The following is a 19,594-nucleotide window of genomic DNA, read 5'->3' as shown; positions in this document are numbered from 1 at the left end:
TTACAGTTATGCCAAATGCAGAATGTGACACCGCTGACTCCAAAAGGCAGCTCAGGTCCCTCATAACAGGGAGCCCAGCACACTTCCTTGTGTGGGAGTGGAATGCTTGCTCCACCCATCGCACCGCAGCTGAAAACGTGCCTGTTTCAGTGACTGCTTTTGTGGCAATGCAGCTGCTGCCCACTGGCATGGAATGTGCTAGTAATCACATAACAGAACGGTCATTCCTTGCCAAGGTTATCGGGAGCATTTGGCATCTACTTGCACCCCACAGCACTTGTCTTCTGAACTGCCATTCAGAATTAGACTGCTGAACTCTTGCAATGGCAAAAAAACAAACAAAACTTTGCCTTGTGTTGTGGCCACACTAGCTTCCTCTCCACTGCCAACGCTGAACGAAACACAGTCAACTGCAGTGTGAGATTATTTTAGCATTCAGGAGGAAAGACACTAAACATATTTCTCAAAGGAAGACAAGCAGGTGCAGAGATCCCCTATGAGACTGATCAGAGCTAAAAATACAGAATGCTAAACCAGATCCATAATGCACTTTCCATTGCAGCTACAGGCTGACCCAAATAGGAATTAAAATGATGCAACCTATAGTTAAGTAGTATGTTGGGGTCCAGCTGTGTAGAAGGGGCAATCAACTCTGGAGTTACAAAGAATTCTGTGCAACTTGAAAATCTGCTACCTTTTTAACTAGAACAATTAAAGAAACAGTGCTGGATCCTTCTGCGGCTTTACCACACTTGGTGTTCCAAAGAGTGTGCTCTGCTTGTCATCTCCTTTAGTAACAAAGCAGCTCTATTTTCTTCCTTTGGTGGGCAAGCTGATGTGTGAGCTACACCACCAAGGAGGGAGGGAAAGCACCTTTTCTCCACTGTGCTGAATTCTAAAGGCAGTTAGACAGCCCCCACTTAGATAAATTTGGCACATCTTACTTGTTTGTCATTTAAAAAGTTATTTTCAAGGGTCTATAAGCAAGAAGCAGAACATCAGTCCACTTCCTCCAGATCGCTTTCAACTTGCTTGAAGACCCAAGCATGACCAGGTATTGGCCAGTTAGTCCCTTGACCCATTTTTGGCCAATCACACCTGATGTAGCTCTCTAATGAGGGCAGTTATCAGTGAAGAACACATGTTGGAAGGTCCACTCCTTCATGATAATAAATCCCAAGCTTCTCTGTGGACTCCTACTGTCCCCTTCAGTTGGCTGTACACATCATGTTCTATCAGGTTATCTTGAGATCTGTACAGCCCCTTGCCTGTACTACGTACAATAACTTGTCAGTTCACTTCTTCAGTTAAAGGACAGTGACAAGAAGTCTTCTAGCAGCTCTAACTAACAATACATCTGAAATGGAGTGTTTTGCATCAAACATGGCTTTTGTTGCTTATTCACCTGCCCAAAATGCTCCAGCACTGTCAGAACAACATGGCATAGAGGCTGAGGCCTTCCCCTGATGTGTTCTCTACAAGGGGTTCAAGCCCGCCTCAAGAAAGAAGGGAATGGGACCCTCCAAAGAGGCAACAGGCATTCAATTCCAAACACACCTTTTCTCCCTAAAATCAGATTGCCTGCTGCTGACATGAGAATAAACAATATAGAGATCACCACGGACAAATGGCACTCTCTAGTACCCTTCCCTCCTCAAGCACACAGGAGCAGGACCACCATCTTACTGAGAACAGTTGATACGTTCCAGGCAGAGTCATACAGCCAGCTGAGGCACGGAAGCCATTGGTGGTGACTTTTGGCATTGCAGTGCCATCTTCTGAATGATCCAATGAGTGACAAGATCAAAGCTCCCTTCCCTTGTTGCAAAACGTATGAAATCCAACCAGGTGGTATTGTTCAGTGACCTTGCCGCTTGCCTGTGATGCTTTAGAGCACTCCCAATACAAGGTCATCAGAGGAAAGACAGTACCCCATGAAGACTGCCTCCTTTTCAGCAGCAGCTGTTTGCCAGAGTCCACAGTAAAGCACATGCATTTAAGGGGCAACAGAGGGAGAGAAAAGGTATGTTTTATTCTAAATGCTTTTGTCAACTAACTAACTCAGGTCCGCAACACAGAAATGCAGCTCTCTGGGAAACAAAATAATTCAGACTTTGGAATCAAGACGACAAGAACAAGGTTTCCCCCTCCCCCCCACACTTTTTTTTGTCCCATGCCTGTGCTTTACAGACCTCCACCGATAGGATATGGCTGTCGAGTGACTCTGGCTCTTTTCCTGATATTTGTAGGTGCCTGCAGCAACTACCTCCCACTGTTAGGACCAAACCTAACATTTTAGAGACTGCTGAATGACACTGACCATGTTTTAAAGATGTTTTTAAAAAGGCTGAACTGCCCAGTACTTTAAGGAGATGATGTGTCTTAAATGCTGGAACTGGGCAACAGAATGCACCTTCAAATCAGCAAGAGAGAAAAGCTGCAGTCATTTCAACCAAACTGCACCTATTCCTGACCTCCACCACACTGCTCCCCCCCCCAAAAAAAGTAGCAAATGAATCCATTAAGAAGCAGAGAGAAGGGGAGACGGGAGACGCTACCAGCAGCCACTGGTTGTCATGGCAACGCGGTGCGTAATGCTGCTTTTGATGGGCTTCCCCCACACGCATATCAAATCTGCCAACCTGATGCCAGAGGGAAGGACTCACCCACACTCACACTTCAGCTCCCTCTACATCCCCTCCCCAAAACCAAACCCACATGCCGGGCCCGTTTTTTAAAGTCTGTCGTTTTTTGCAAACAAACCCAGATGACAACGGCAGGGACAAAAAAGAAAACGGGCTGCTTGACGTCATCAGCAAGCAGGAGGGGTATGGCAGTGGCATCTGCTTCGTCCCTGCTGTCCCCGGCATGTTGGTGATTCTCCCATCATCAAAACTGCACAGCCCCGGGAGAGATGTTGAACATGGAAGGATCAAACGTCTGGCCCCGGAAAGGGGAGCCTTCAGCATCCCAGCCCTTCTTCAGCATCTCGTGGACTTTCTGAAATTGCAACAGAGGCATGTTAATTTAGGCAGTGTACATATATACATGTAGTGTTAGAGTGTCAGAACCAGTGTTGGAGTGTCAGGTCTGGGAGAGCCAAATTCAGATCCCCACTGCGCCATGGAAGTCTGCTGGCTGACATTGAGCCAGTCACCAATTCCAGCCTAGCCTAGCCCGCTAACTTTGTTCTGTTGCTTCAGACCAACACGGCTACCCACATGAATTGATCTTCACAGGGGTAAATGTGGGGTAAGATGGAGGAGAGGAGAACAATGTAAGCTGCTGCTCTGGATTATCACTGGGAAGAAAGGTGGTGCATGAAGGGAGGAAAGGAGAGAGAGAGATTAACCCTGCTACCCTACTAGCCTTCAACATCTATCCTTATCAATCAAATTTTCCCCCACTTAGCTGTTATGAACACACCTCAGGGATCCCCCCCCCAAAAAACCCTAAATCACCGAGCAAGTCTGATCTGAGGAGCCTGATCACTGATCCAACATTGGCATCTCTTATGTTCTTATGTTCTTATGTTCAAGCAAGTCTGATCTGGGGAGCCTGATCCTCCTTCTCGTCTAGTTTTCCCAGTGCTCCTGATAGATCGAGGCAGCTTGGCACTGCAGTAACATATTATCTTTAAGAGTGCCTACTGCAAAGTGAGCAAAAACTATGAGCTTCAAATATGTACAGCAGCACCAGGCATACTGAGTGCCACAGACCGTGGCATGCGAGGTGCCTTCCTCAGAGCAGAAACAACTGGGAACTGAATTGTTGTGTGCAATGTGTGGGGGATGTTTATGCTAGGTACTCATAACTCTGCTCCAAAACGATTTAAATTCTGCACCCTGAATTATGCATAGATGATACTAATTGCAGTCTTTGCTCATTTAAATGGGAACCACTTCAGTCGACATGCTTTGTTCTCCATCAGCCCTTTTGAGTTATTGCTGGTTTTGAATTGGTTCAGCTTAGACCAAAAAAAAAAAAGGGGGGGGGAGTATGATTAAGTGCCACTGCCAAAGCACTGAGCAGCATATTTTCAAGCACATCTTCACAATCATGAGTGGACAGAAACATCTTTTTTTTAATGAAAGAAAGAAAAAAGGAAGAAACATTGCCATTTGAGAGGAACTGCTGCATCAGAGTCAGTTCCCTACTGAATTCCATATTCATGGAATCGTCACTATAAAATGAATAATCAGCTCTGCTACACTGGAAGGGCAAAGGAACTTGTTGGTAATGCTTGCCAACCAAAAGGGGATCCCATTCTGGTTTTTCCACTAGTAAATAATCTAAGAAATAAAAAAGAGAACATTTGGGAATCGGCAGCCCCACAAACCTCAGGCATCACTACACAATCCTGTTCTTTACAATTGAAATTTAGAGGTTCTGATTCACAGAAGTGATCATTTTGAAAAACAGCGCAAGGTTTTCTCATTTGGAGGAGTTGAGATTTTTAAATGTATATTATTCTCTGTTCTTAGTGCATCTCTGAGATCTAAAAACACTACTTTTGATACAATCATTTTGATGTGCGTACGGTTTAATACTGGTTTATAGGAGTGCAGATCTGAGAGTATTTTGTGCTTGTTGCAATCTATCTTGAGCCTAACAGAAGAGATGGGGCTAGAGATATTATGGTCCAGAAAAAAACCCTGAAAAACTTAGGGAGGACCACAATTTTTCTGAAGCTTCCCTCCCTCCATTTTTCCAACAGAAAAATAGGAAATTTGGGGCAGTACTGAAAAGAAAACCTCATATGAAATATTTTATCTTTTAGAATGGTGAAGACATATGCAGCTCTTAAATTCAAGATGTATTTCTGCACCTAGAAGGCTACCGAATTCATGAAGAAAGCAAGCAGAGCTTTCCTTGCTTTTCAGTTGTTGCATGCCTTCTGTTGTCCTTTTTACCTGACTTGTGGTTGACCTTTTCATCTCTCCCTCAAAGCACTGTGACACACTTACCCATAGACTGGGTAAAAAGTACCTTATTGCCCTACCTTACTGGAGGGAAAAAAAGATCAATAGGATGTGCAGCAGAAACTGCACCAAAGCCTCAAAGGAAAACTCTGACAGTTTCATCGAGAACTGAGATCTCTCTAACCAGAAAGCAAGTATTAAGGTACATGTGCTAAGATTGCATGGGTTGAATCAGCTTGCAGTTTTATCTCTAGTACTGGGTACATTTGCAATTTTGCTTGTAGAAAACTAAGGCATTTATAAATTTCAAATTCCATAAATACATCAAATATTGCAATTTTATATGCTAAGTAAATGATAAATGATGCATTTAATATTGTTAAAGCAGTAAAATTAGTTTTAGGTTTGATATGACAATGGGTATTGCATATATTTCAATTTTTCCCAAAATTTCTGGGGTTTTTTTTTGGCGGGGGGAGAAACATTTTTTCCCCTGTGGCTTCAAAATATCCAGAAGTTTTAGATCTCTAGATAAGGCGCAGACATTTACACTGTAACCCCAAGAAGAGTCACATCCTTCTAAGCCAATTGACTTCAACAGACTTTAAACAGTGTAACTCTGCTTCAGACTACACTGTTAGGCTAATTCCACAACAGCTGATGCATGGTTTCTGAAGCCCCAAAGACAGTCACAATGGACTCCATACATAATCATGAAAAAAATAACATACAAAGTGACATAAATAGTGATACACACTATTATTGTCTGATTAGATTTTCCAATGACAGTAAATGAGTGAAATTTCAAAGCCAGATACATCACTGGATGCTTTCCAGCACAGCTCACAATAACAAAATGCTGCAAGTTTTACTGGCAATCGCTTCACACTCTAAGAGCGCTGCAATTAATAAGCCAACAGCCATCATGCATCAACTGAGGCACAGTTACACCTGGCAGCTCTCTCAGAACAGTAGCCATTCACATTGTTTTAATCATTTAGTTCACATACTGCCTTCCTAACCTTTAATAGGACACCAGAGGCGGCACCATTTTGAAGCACCAAAAATGGGAGCATTCAGATCAGCCATGCAAATGGGTCCACAAGTTACTAGCTTGGTGGAACTTTCCCAGTCATATCAACAGGAGATTCTCATATTTTCCACAACTCATGTCCAGCATGAAGGATTCAGAGTTCTGCCTATTCTTCTTTTCCCCTTCAAGCAGTTGTATGCCTGTCCCCCTGCCTCAGTTGGCCCAAGACAGACTGGAGCAGAATTGTGGAAGCCAGCCATGGAGCTCTCTTCTCTTCAAAGGACAAAATCATCCCATTTTTAAAAAGCTATTCTACCATCCTAGAGGGAATCCCTCAAATTATTCATATCATCTGACAATTTACCTGACACACAGAACACGGGGGGAAAGGGCTGTACTCCCAGGAAACAAAGCAATTCCCCATTTGTGGCCCAATAGGTAAAGGGTGTTTAAGAAAAACATACCATCTCATGGCTTTGGGGTTTGCCTTGCAGCTTCTGGTGGTAGTCAAAACTCAGTCTATCCAACACAGCGTGTTCCTCTTCATCCACAGTAGCCATTGAACGTTCCTTGTTGATTTTATCGATGTCGATCTGCTCTTCCCCTTCCAAGATGGCACTCCACCAGTATTCACCTACTTTATTCAGGTTAATCTGGGAACACAAAACAGAAGCAGTGTTAACTCAGAAAGGAAGACAATCCACAGCAGCCAGACAGGCTCGAAGACGGATGCCATCAGAGTAATGGAAGTCTCTGTAAGAGTTCTTGACCAAGTGAATAACTAGGAAGGTTTCAGAGCCAACCAGAACAGGTTCTCAAAGCACCTTACAAGTAAACTAAAATGCAACAGAAATACGACTAGATAACTGCATTTCTGCCAATGTATTCAATGCAGTTTACAATTTAGCATAATTGCTAAGAAACACAACATAAAAGAGCCTACAAAAGGAAAAAGAAATAGAAAGGGGAGAGGAAATAAGTAAATTTAAGGTATCAGTTCTTTCAAGAGCAAGTTTAAATAATGAAACTGAAATCCTATCCATTTGCAAATTTAACCCAAATTCTACCTTTTCAAGTTCCAGCTGGCATTCTAGAAGTAATCAGAGTGAGTTTCCTCTTTCCTTCCCTTCCAAAAATGGACATGTCCTTTCAGAGCTAATCTGGCACAAGGATAGCTGGGCAACATCCCCCTTTCATTACATATCTCAACCAAAAGAGTTCAACATTCACTTTGCAATAGTTTGAAGTTGACCACTCAAGAGCCTGGCCTTATAAATGGGAACAATGTGGACACTGAATATTTCCAACATTTTCCCATCCACACTTAAAGATTTACAGTGCAACCCTATGCAAAGTTATTCCAGTTTACGCCCACTGATTTCTTTTTTTTTGGGGGGGAGGGGTTGTGTGTGTGCTTGCATGCCTGGAAATCATGGTGACTTCTGGCGACCCCTAGTGGGGTTTGGACATTTCAGAGAGATGGCTTGATTGCCTGCCTTTGCATCCCAGCCCTGGTGTCCCTTGAAGGTCTCCTTTCCAATTTCTAGCTTCCAAGATCTGACAAGATCAGGCTTGCCTGGGCTATCCAGGTCAGGGCTATGCTCACTGAAATCAGTATAGGATAGCTCTTGTTCAGCAGTTAGGAGAACAGAATACCACAGATGAACCATTGCTGGTTATTTGTCCTGAGGATAGTTTCCTGAATGACATGCCCCAACTTTCCAATGCTTTACACAGCAAGCTACTATGTTACGGTATTCTTCACTGCACAGAACATGCTCAGGTATTCCTGGGCTAGTAACCAAAATTTCTACGAGAATGTGCATCTTGTCCACCTGGCTTGTAAATCTAAAAGGCATGAGTCGTCCTCAAATTATGAGAGGACCCCAGATTTGATCGTAAAAAAAGCCATGCTCAGAGAGTTAGGGGTAATTTATCTTTGGTGTATTTCAGGGGCAGAGCACAGGCTTTGCACGTAAGTGGCCCCTGGTTTAATTCCCTACTAACTCCTGTTCAAAATCTCTGGCAGCAAGAATGAAAAATATGTCTGCCTAAGAGTTCTTAGGGAACCACTGCCAGAGTAGACAATACTGGGCTAGATGGAGGACTTGATATAAAGCAGCTTTGTGTGCAAAGGGCATGAGCGAATACATTGTACTGCATAACATCTAAAGAGGAGGCAATTTTTTATTTGTTTGGTTACACGGTACCAAGCTTTCTAGACTTTTTTCCCAACACTCTAAAGGGATGGCTTTTGGGGAGGGATTTCAGCACCCACATGACAACTGTGGCGGTACCCCACCTATCTCTACTGCAGATTGCAGAATCCACATGAGCAGACATTGTCATCTCAGAAACGATGCTGGCAAGAGGCCATCGTCTCTGCTAGTGGCCAAGCCTCTCTCAGGGTTCCATCTGAAGGACATCCCCAAAATCATCAACCCAGAAGACAAATAAGAGTCACTTTTGCAGGACCATGTTTGGATTTCTGTTGTAGGAAAACCAACACTAAGTGGACTATCAGAAGAGGTGTAGCTGATCTTAACCATTCAGAAGGCAATCATGAGCAAGACACAATGCAAGTGCTAAGATTGGCTGTCAGTGACATCATCCCCCAGGACTATAAAGCACAGAAAATAACATTGCCTGACTAATTTGCATAGGTGAAACATGCAAAAGGTATAATGGCAGGAGGCCAACCACTTCAGCTATTAGTGAACTACGAATGGATACAGCACCTTCAATTAATGTCTCCCTCTCTCATAAAAGAGGATATCCTAACAGCAGAAAAGGGTCCAGAAAATGCCAGTTAAGGCAATGTGTGTAAGAACATCTTCCCTAGGAAACCAGAAGACAATGGAAAGAGTTACCAAATTAGAAACAGCATACAGAGAGAAAATTTGTTGTACCCCTCATACTAGTAGAACTAAGGGTCACCCACGTGGAGAACATATTAATAAAAAGGTAGAACTCAATCCCACTAGATGTGATGATGGCCACTAGCCAAGATGGCTTTGAAAAAAAGCTTCATACAAGTTTGTGGAGGATAGGTAGACCAGAATCTATAAGCCAAGTCTGCTAGATGGAATCTCCATGTTCCGATTGTAATGAGAACCAAACACCGGGGAAAGATTGGCATTCACATCCTGCTTGTGGGCCTCCCAGAAGCAGCCAAAAGACACTTCAAGAAATGAGTTGGACTTAACAGACCCTTAGTCTGATCCAGCCAAGCAACGGGCTGTGGTTCAGTGGCAGAGCATCTGCTTGGTATGCAGAAGGTTCCAAGTTCAATCTCTGGCCTCTCCAGTTTAAAAGGCAGTAGATGATGTGTATGAGCTCTGTTCTAAGACCCTGGAGAGCTGCTGACAGTCTGTGTACACAGTATTGACTGAGATGGACCAATGGTCTGATTCAGTATAAGGCCGCTTCATGTGTGTGTTCTACATTTTTAAAAAGAAAAGAGAAAAATAACTTTAGCAAGAAATGAATAGGATCTATACACTCCACTACGTAAACAAGTAAGTGCTGCGATTTTGTATTTCAGTAATTCAGAAATCAGCTCCTGCAATGCTCCCTCTAAGCTGTGGAGTCTTGTGAGCAAAAATTCTACTTTGTGAGCTACTGGCATTAAAGTTGTGAGCGAGCGATTTGGCTGCTGCATAAATTAGCTTGCTCTGGAGCCATCCTTCCAGAGCAAAGACAAAAATGTGTGAGCCGGAGGCTAAAAAACTGTGAGCTAGCTCACACGAACTGAGCTTAGAGGGAACACTGCCTGAACTTCAGAAAGTTCCATCTGATGTGAAGAAGAAGAAGAGCTTGAATTTATATCCCGCCCTTCACTTGGAGTCTCAGAGTGGCTTACAAACTCCTTTCCCTTCCCCTCCCCACAACAGACACCCTGTGAGGTGGGTGGGGCTGAGAGAACTCTGACACAAACTGCTCTTTTAAGAACAGCTGTGCCACAGCTTGTGACTGACCCAAGGTCACATCAGCAGGTGCAAGTGGAGGAGTGGGAAATCAAACCCGGTTCTGCCAGATTAGAGTCCGCACACTTAACCACTACACCAAACTGCACAAGAATGGGAATGAAGGAGGCTGAGATGGGTTACATTTTCACTGCCACCTTTGCTTGCTGGGGTTGCCTGGCCTGCGTGTACCTGTATGTGCAAGAATCTATTCCATGATAAAGAGGGAAGAGTAATTTTGGAAGAGTTGTCTGGCAAGAAAAGAAAGCTGCTCCTTTCAGTGGCTGCCAGGGAGACAGCAAGAGTCACAAATTCAATATGCTGCAAGAAGAGGGTGAAATACAGAGGCGAGTGTCACATTCACATTGCTTAAGAAACTTATTTAGTAACAGAAAACAGGCCTTTCGCTGACACTGAAGATGTGGGCGAAACTAACCTGTGCTAAGACACCCACACTATCACTGCACCTAGAAGCAAAATCGCTGAAGCCAAGAGGAGCCAGGAGGAGGAGGGCAGAATGTGAGAGAGGGCTGGTCAGCATGGGAAGAGGAGCTGCAAAAGGGTGGCAGATTTGTTGGCTTCAAAGACCCTTCCCCCTAAGGAAAACAAAAGCACAACATCTCACCACGAGCACCAAAGGTCTCCTGGTTTGCACCTCTGAGCTCCAGGTGCTATGGGAGGCCCAGCAACATGGGAAGGCATGCCCTGATTAGGGGCTTCCTAGAGGCACTTGGATGCCCCCCTGGTCTTATCCAACAGGGCTCTTGTGTTCTCAGCCCTCAGCAGCCATCTCCTTAAAGATACCTTATGAGCTTCAAAGAGGTTAAGCAGCACAACCATTCTTTTTTTTTTATCTTCAAGCTTTTATTTTTTTTAAAAAAATTATTTTTATTCTTTTACTTGAAAGTATACATAAACACAAATGGAGGAATTGAAGTTTCAAACATTACATGCATTACACCGTGTGTCCAACAAAGATATGCAAACAATATCCACTATAAGTATTCTATCCACCGTGAGCCGGGGCGGGTTACAAGTCTAACTCGTGGTGACCAGGTTTAGCTACATTAAGCCCATTAAAACTAAAGTCTGCTCTCCTAATTTCCACCCTTGATCATTGTACAGTATATATCATCTTACGCCTCTTATTCAGAAACCGCTGATATCACAAGCATTATAGGAACAGCCATCTATGATATATGTGGTTTGTGGGTAATATCTCGTGATTCGTCATATAGTCCATTACTGGTGACCAAAATCTTCCAAATTTCAAATGCAATGTGATATTAGACGCCTGAACCCCCTGATTCAAATTGTTAATTTTCGCCATGATAAACTGTTCCCACAGCTTGTCATGCCATAAAGATAAAGTAGGGGGGTCTGGGGATTTCCACAGCGCGGCTATTGTCAGTTTGGCCATTGTTAACAGAAGCGATGTGAGATGTCTTTTGTCTTCCTTTGTAGAGTCATCCCATTTATTCAATAAAATCATTTCCAGCTTAAAGGAGATTTTTTGACTGGTCATTTCCCTCATGCGTAGAGTTATCTCCTTCCAAAATTGGTGAATTACTAGGCAACTCAACCAGCAATGAATATAAGAGCCTACCTGCCCACATCTCTTCCAACACATGGCGTTATTGGATTTGCTGATTTTGCTCAATTGCGATGGGGTCATGTACCACCTCGTGGCCAGTTTAAAGTGTTGTAATCGAAGATTAAACATTGCAGATTTGTTCACTGGGGAGGCCCATATCAGCTCCCAGTCTTCGTCCTCCCATTGCTGACTGAGATCTTCTTCCCAGCGGTGTTGGTAACTCGATCTCACTTGATTTCCTGCTATCGCTATCGCCTTGTAGATTTTAGATAGAATCCCTTTTGGTGTAACAGGGTATAATTTGATAATCCTCTCCAGAGGTGTTAACTCCCTCTTGAAAATGCCTTGTCCCGCCAGATCTTCGATTAGATTTTTCAACAGCAGGTATTGGTGCCATCGTGTAGGAGCGCCGATGCACTGATCGAAGCACTGTTTATCCCTAATGTTCCCTTGGTGTACCAAATCGCACTGGCGGCTAAATGCGTCAGGAGCCATCCCGTGGGGGAACCAAGGTTGGTGTAAATATGTCGACAGTTGGGATATTCCAGTCGGGAGTAGTTTCTTTTCCTGATCCCACAACTTGAGTGAGGTTGATAGAAACATGTTATGCTTAATAGTCTTTGGCCTGAGATTGGATTTTGTCCAAAAAATTTCTTGTAAGCTGAAGGGCATCGAGTAAGATTCCTCTATTTGCATCCACGGCTTTTGTTGATCGCGGTGAAGCATTGATACCACTTGTGTCAATATTGCAGCGCAGTAGTAACTACGGAGGTTAGGGAGATCTAGACCTCCTAGACAGGATGGTTGGTACAGTACTTTATGATTTATCCTCGATTCTTTCCCCTCCCAAAGGAATCTTGTAAGTGTATTTTGCCATGTACTTGTGTCCTTTATTGGGATAAAAATTGGTACTGTGCGGAATAAGAAAAGGAATTTAGGTAATAAGGAGCTCTTCACAAGATGTATCCTATCAGCTAAGGTCAGCGAGAGATTGTTCCATCTTGTTATGTCTTCTTTTAGCACAACCATTCTGAACCCAGAGGTAGAGTTTCATCAGCAAAAAAAGTAAAAAGAAAATTAAAGAGAAGAGAGGCAGGACTCTGCAACCAGCCCTTCAGAGACAGAAGGAAACAATATATAACACTGCTACGGTACAGAAAGTGCTGGGGAAAGGTACTGTATATGATCAGATGGCTGGCTGATTACATTATAACTTATGATCCAATAACTATTTGACTTGGGACCATGAAAGTCATCTTGAACTGACTTGGAATTTGCTTATGTCAGCTCAAACCCTCATAGCAACGAGATAGTATGACCAAAAAAAAAAAAAAAATCCCAAATGCCCTCACTTACAGAATGGACCGCTAAAATTATGGAAAGCAAAAGAAATGGCCTAATGCAGAAACTGCATTGTGATAAATGTTGGAAACCTTTTTTGAATTCTGGTTGAGTTGAAATTAAATCATGATATTTATAACTATGCTGTTTTTATGCAAAAGGAAATAAAGCAAAAGGTTTAAAAGCCTCAATAATACAGCTGGTATTTATTTAAATGTTAGCCTATGGTTATAGATATTATATATGTTATTTTCTTTAGTGAGGAAGGAAGACAGGAATGCTGAGGTCTTGTGTTCTTAAACTTCTTATGAATACCAACAACAAAAAACTGCAAGGCAATTTTTGACATTTTGCTCTAATGCAAGCATGCCCTCCCCCAATATTCATATATGCCCTTTGCAACTAGTGAGCCATTTGTCAGGAGAGTTTGCCCATCGTTTCTTGGCGACACCAAACTGTTCTTTTGAAAACATGGGCACATAAAACTCGTGACACACATTTCCTTCTTTTTTTTCACAAACCAAGAACTCCATATATTTTAAGCACTTCACGGAAATTAAAACAAAAAGGCTTACAATCCAATTATTGACAAGACACAGGCAGAAAGGAAACACAGGGAAAGGAAACAATGCAAAAGACATGCATGAGTTATAAAACAGCATTTTCTTAAAGTAGTCAACATTTCACAAGTTGATTGAAGCCTCCTTTAAAAAAATTAAAAGGAAGAAGAAAAATACACATATGAGAAAATTTAGGTCTCAAGCAAACCTCCCCTGCTCCGCTCCCCCCCCAAAAAAAAACCACCAAAGGGGGTGGGAAAATAGTTAAGGGACCTCTCAATCCAATTGCTTCTAATTTTTCTATTGGAAAAGGACATATTTAATCTAGGAACCAGCTAGATGATTTTGGGAAGGCAGTGATGCTCAAATTTACATTAAAGATGCTCAAGCATGACTTTAGTATAGGAAAAGGAGCAACTCAGAGCTGTTTGCACAAATCAACCAAAATCTCAGCAGTGGTGTCTACAGTGAAGGTGCAATGGTCCTGCTTATTTGAGCTGTTTAAAGCCTAGAAATCAGTTGACAACAAGGTCATAACGGAAAGTTCACTTCTTTGTCAGTTTCCTGGCTTCCTTCTGCATTTGTTGCACTGTCGTGGCCTACAATATGCACAATAGAAATCACTTATGGAAGTATCTGAGATGGAACATGAAGCCTTGTTCAGTGGAGAGACTCTGCAGCAAACAACCTTAACATCATGGCCTCATTCAAAAACATCTTTCCCCTCCCTTTCAAGAGGCTTCTCTTTCACATTCAGCATAAGGAGGCATCCTTGGTACTCAAGAGCTGGCACACTGTTCTCTGAACACTGCTTTGTTCCCAGTAAAGGGATGGTTCCACTGACGAATTTCATAATTGGTGTAAATTACAGCCTTTATTGTGGTTTTTAAAGAGAATAAAAATCTCTGTGAGATATAACAAATCATTGTTTTAAAATGGCTGAAATTCTTAGAATTTGCTCCACAGATGCACTGTGGAGGACAGCCTAAGAGAACAGAAGTGGTCCAGGGAGAGAAATGATACATAGCTGTCCCTTTAAAATGATGGTGTCACTTTCTGTATTCCTAACACCAACACTGAACAAATAACAAACAGAGCAGAAGCCTGTAGCCAAAGTACTGGCCAAGCTAGTTCAAACCTTTATGTGAAATTCAGCCTCTCCCTGCTTCTTGACCCTCATTTGGTCCTTTCTGGGTTTCCATGGTCACACTGCTGCAGAGATGACAGAAGCCACAATGGGCAAAATCTGGCTTCTGTGCAATCCTTAAAGGAATGACTGGCCAGGTCTATTCTTGGCCTAACAATTCTATGCCCCTTAGGTTCCCTAGTCTACAGCCTCCAGCTCTCCACACCTTTCTTAACCTTTCAGACATTTCTTGTCCCTACAAACTTCCTTGCTCCTTAGCGCCTTTCTTCATGTCCCTACTACCCATCGTTTCCTAGCTTTTCCGCTGACTGCCTATCTTGTCTTTTTAGCCTGCCTGTCTCATAGGCCAATTGGCCATTATAGCCACTAGAAAAAACATCCTGGTGGACTGGTGTGCCATCTCTTCTAAGCTCTCTCCTGCCATAGCCCAGGAACCAAGCACACCACTGATGAGGCTGCTACCTCTACTGCTGGGTACAGGCAGGTGGTGCAGTGCCAGGCCTCACTGCCCCCTGCCTTGCCTTGTCACTGCTGAGCCAGGTAGGAAGTGAGCAGGGCAGCAAGGCTGCTGCCCCTGTGTGACACAGTGGCTGTTTTCACTAGCTCATACCTGGAGTCAGTGCTACTGGCTTGTCCTTCCTCAACTGGCCCCCAACAGCAATTGCCCCTGGCTGCACTTGCTGAGGAAGACTGCCGACAGGGACAGTCAGGCAAGAATAAGCCAAGGGAGGCAGGCAGGCACCACCTTGTCTAACTGGCCCTGGCCTTCCATCAGGTGAGGGGAAGAAGCAAGGCCCTTTTCCATGCCCGTTTTGTCTGCCCAGCCCTGGCACTCCTGCCTCCCCAACACCACAGTGAGGAATCTGCACGGCCCCCTCTCACCACAGTGGTTTGTTTCCTCTGCCTTTCTCCTCATGCTTCCTAAGTTTCTTCTGCTCCCGTTTCACAATTCCCCTTTTCTTCCACTACTTTGTATCTAAGAGCTGTCCTTTAGCTTCTCTACTTTATCGGTCCTCTTCCCCAGTGTGGAGCCCAACCAACAAAGCTACTCCTGTCCCTACAGCTTGTGTAAGGCTGCTCTTCACAAAAAAGCTGGGCTGTGAACCATCAGCAATTTTGCTCCCTGAGCTTTTGGAATTTGTAAGAATTCCATGCCAACTTACCAGCTCAGCCAATCAGTGTCATAAGCTTCACCACTACAAACACCACACTGACGAGCAGCATTTTTAAGTGTTCAGAGTACTTTATATGCAGCTCTCAGTAATCCTTACAACAGCTCATAAAGTCAATGGGAATTATCCTCACAATATTGTGTGTGTGTGTGTGTGGGGGGAACAGACAGAAGGGCAGTGACTTACTTAAAGCCACCTCTTAATTCCATGGTAAAAATGAATTTTGAACTGGGGATTTCCAGGTTCGGACAACACTCTTAGCCACTATGACACTGTACTTTTTGCAACATTCTTAGATTATCAGCAGTTAAAAAAAATAGGCAGGCTGATTGAGCAAAAGGGGTGTGTGCATTATGCACATAAATCATTCAGAGTTGAACATTACTGTACATACAATAGAAACCCCAGTGAAGACATAGCAGTATATCCAGATAGCAGACAGCAAAAATGGACAATGGCAGAGAAGTTCCAGAGCAAAGACAAGAAAGAAAATGGAGAAAGACAAGGAACAGAGAGAGGTTTTAAATAACTAAAATAAGTTTTCTACTTCCTTGGGAGACCACGTCAATTAATTTTGAAACCCAGGAGTCCATGCAAGTCAAGAAATGCTAAAAAGGGACTACACCAGACCATTTTATTCTACTGGTGCCAACAAGTTCCTCTGGCACAAGGGAGCCCTCCAAAGATTCAAGACACTTCCACTGATGCAATAGCATCTTATGGTGGGGAGGGCTCCTTGCACTAGAGGAACTAATCTGCACCAGTGGAACAAAATGGAAGCGTCCTACCCCAACTCATCAAAGGCGTCCTACTGCTGTTACATCTTCCTCCTTTTTGTTCCTAAGTTTTACATGGTGCTGATCTGCGTGTTTACAACTCAGTTTGATACTTCACATTAAACTGCTCTTGGGAAGAGAATTCCTTAGGCAGTTTTGCTCTCTGAAAGTTTATAGTACCTTCAAATCAAGAGTGATACAATCATTTTACTAATGTATTCAATAGCCATACTACTAATCCACAAATTAGGTAGACTGTCAAAAGCAAAAAATATATACCCCTTGGTAATGCAGCCCTGTGAAAAGTGAGTACCGTGCCGTGATCATTCATCCTGCAACACATGACCCAGCATCCTATCAATTGCACACAATATTACACAAATACAGTAGAGGATGTCTCTCTCAGATTTCCTTGACTTTGGACTGTGGAAAATGATCTGTGTAGCAACCCTGCCACTTAGCAGCATTTTCCCTCCATGCATAACCTTCTATAAGAAGTTGAGTAATGTTTTCGTCACAAATACTGGGCATAATCATCTCACATTGCTATTCTTTAAGGAAATGTAGTGTACACACAATGGACTCTGTAGATCGTATCCAAATGATGACAGCCGTATGATACACTGTGCACAATTTTATGAAGTGACTGCTTGGAAAGATATTAAAGGATCTTTGCATGAATTTTTCGTTCAGATAATCAAGAAACATTCAATGTGTTGCATCCAACCACCAATCAACAGAAGTCTCTGATGGTTACGCATCTTCCATATTTCCCTCTGCTCCCAGTAGTCCTTCCCAACTCTGGAAACGTTTATCCCTCATGTCATGGTAGCCACATGGTGTAATAACTATGTGGGTTGTGAAGCTGCAGCAGAGAGGGCCAAAGGAACAAAACCACCCATTCCCATCTCTGTCACAGGGGTTCCTCTGACGGAAGAGGAAGAAGGGAGTGATTTCATCCCGTCCCCTTCCCTCTCCTCATTACAATCCACGGGCAACTACTTCATGCAGGTCTCACAACCCCGGGAATAAATACTCCCAGGGTTGGAAATGGCTACTGGGGGGAAGGGAAAATAAAGATGTGCTGTCCTTAGGCTTAATCCAACCCAATCCTTTCATACTATAGTTGCTTCCCCCCAAATCCCAACAGCAGATCTTTAAAACAAGATGATGGATTACGGTAGTTACGGTAGTTACGGTAGTTACGGATTACGGTAGTTACGGTAGAAACCTGTAGCACCTTAGCCATAATGCAGCTACTTTGATGGCAAAGTACAGGGAGATTTCATATCAATTCTACATCAGAGAGCAAGCTGCTTGCTACTGAGAGCTTAGAAAGAGGAAACTGAAAATGCTTTGCCCAACACCTAGCACAGGTTTCTAAAAACCAGTTCATGTGAATCTATTTTAATCTCACTCTTTGACAAACTAATCAGTGCACAAAGAAAGGAAACACACACAATATTACATACAGAAGCAGGAACCAGGAAAAGTTCCTCACAAAGGACATCCAGACAAACAAGAACGGATAGTGGGCAAAAATGAAGCTTGCGGACCATTTGCACACCCACAAATATCACAGGGGAAACTGGGAAAAAAATTATTTGATAAAAGGGGGGGGGGGGCTATGGTCCCCTACCTGAAACAGGGAAATAATACAGATCCAGAAGCATTTCTGCATTTTTTTAAATTTAGTTGGGGGACAGAGAGAGAGACTAGGCATAAAAAGAAGGGCCGGAGGGGACAGTGAAGAGGAGAATGACAACATACTCTTTATCTTTTCTAAAGCAGTCAAAAGAAGAGGTTCACATTTAATGAAATGCATCTTCCTGTATCATTTCTGATAACCTATCCTCTCCTTGGAGGAAGGTCAATTATCTGGTTCAGCCTTAAACAAATTAAAGGGGATGGAGCTTATAATTTCCATAATGGTAGGATTCTTCTCTAAACTAGCTGCCGTCCTTGAAATCTGTCTACAATGGCCCAAGATACAGGGCCAAATAAATAACAAAGCTCTGGGGACACCAGAAGACACCAAATTGCTTAATCTAGGCTTTCACCACACTATTTCTATCAAGACGTTTGTTCCGGCTGACCCAGATGTACCAAACTGAGCACTCCCTGAGAATGCTGAAATTATTTCCCTGGAGGTTGATTAAAAAAAAGAAAAGAAAGCAAAGTCTGTTTCTAGGGACCTGACTCAAATGCCGAAATCCACATTATGTCACTTCTTCTCCCTGAGCACCTCTTGAACATGTATAATGCTTCCTCAGTAAGAAAAAAGAAATTTTATTTTAAACTCCGCTTTTCACCCAACAACTCACTCCCAGAATGGCCTATGGCGGTGGTAGGCAAACTGCGGCTCTAGTGCCACATGCGGCTCTTTGGCGCTGACGGCCTATTCCCTCCATTGTTCTCTATGGTAGGAAAAAAGTAACTTTTTCCCACCATAGAGAACAATGGAGGAGATGGGGCAACCTGTTTGGGGGCCCGTAGAATTGAACCCCCTGGTTCAATGTTCCTGAAACAGGGTGGGTATCTTGGGGAGAGGCTCCAGCAGCTACCCTGCGATTTTGGAGCCTCTCCCTCAAACCCCCTCCCCTCCAGCCCCCAGAATATACCCTATGTTTTTGCCATTGACTTCAATGGCTCATAGGATAAAATGGGGCCAAACTGTGGGAAGCCCCAGCAGCCCTCAGGCCGGAGCACCTGGAGCAGTCTTGGGAGGCGGATTGGCAAAAAGCAAAACCAAAAGCACAGGAACTCGAGAGAACTCCAGGAATGGAGCCGGTTCCTCTTCCACAGCCCAAAATGCGACCCACGAACCCTGAGCTTGCTTTTTCTCATTTGCGAGTCTGGCCTCTGCACTCCTTTAACAAGGCAGCCCTGGAGCTTGGGGCACCGGGAGTTTCTTTGCACACAGCTTGTGTGGCTGGCTGAGTGTCTCTTCTGCTTGCCCACCTCTCACCTCTGCACCTCATCTTCTGCCAGGCATGGAGGAGCCCAGCTCGCCCAGGCTTCTTGCCTCCTGCTGCCTTGGCCCTCTGGTGCACGGGTGAGTCCCCAAAGTTTGACTCTTCCTCT

The 19,594-nt window shown here is 43.6% G+C and overlaps 1 protein-coding gene across 1 annotated transcript in view; it reads right to left on the bottom strand.

The window, feature by feature from the left end:
• Positions 1-2,338: 2,338 nt before the first annotated feature.
• The window catches only part of NUDCD3 (NudC domain containing 3), a 79,908-nt gene continuing 62,652 nt past the window's right edge, over positions 2,339-19,594 (bottom strand). Inside the window, exons 5-6 of the mRNA XM_015417063.1 lie at positions 6,420-6,608; positions 2,339-3,000 (exon numbers count right to left, since the gene is read on the bottom strand). Coding sequence (XP_015272549.1) covers positions 2,890-3,000; positions 6,420-6,608 — 300 coding nt within the window. The 3' untranslated portion in view covers positions 2,339-2,889. The remainder of the gene's footprint in view (positions 3,001-6,419; positions 6,609-19,594) is intronic.

The sequence above is a fragment of the Gekko japonicus genome, unplaced genomic scaffold, assembly GCF_001447785.1.
Source record: "Gekko japonicus isolate JY-2015 unplaced genomic scaffold, Gekko_japonicus_V1.1 scaffold709, whole genome shotgun sequence".
In the NCBI taxonomy this organism is placed as follows: domain Eukaryota; kingdom Metazoa; phylum Chordata; class Lepidosauria; order Squamata; family Gekkonidae; genus Gekko; species Gekko japonicus.
This window is presented reverse-complemented; position numbering and strand designations above follow the sequence as displayed.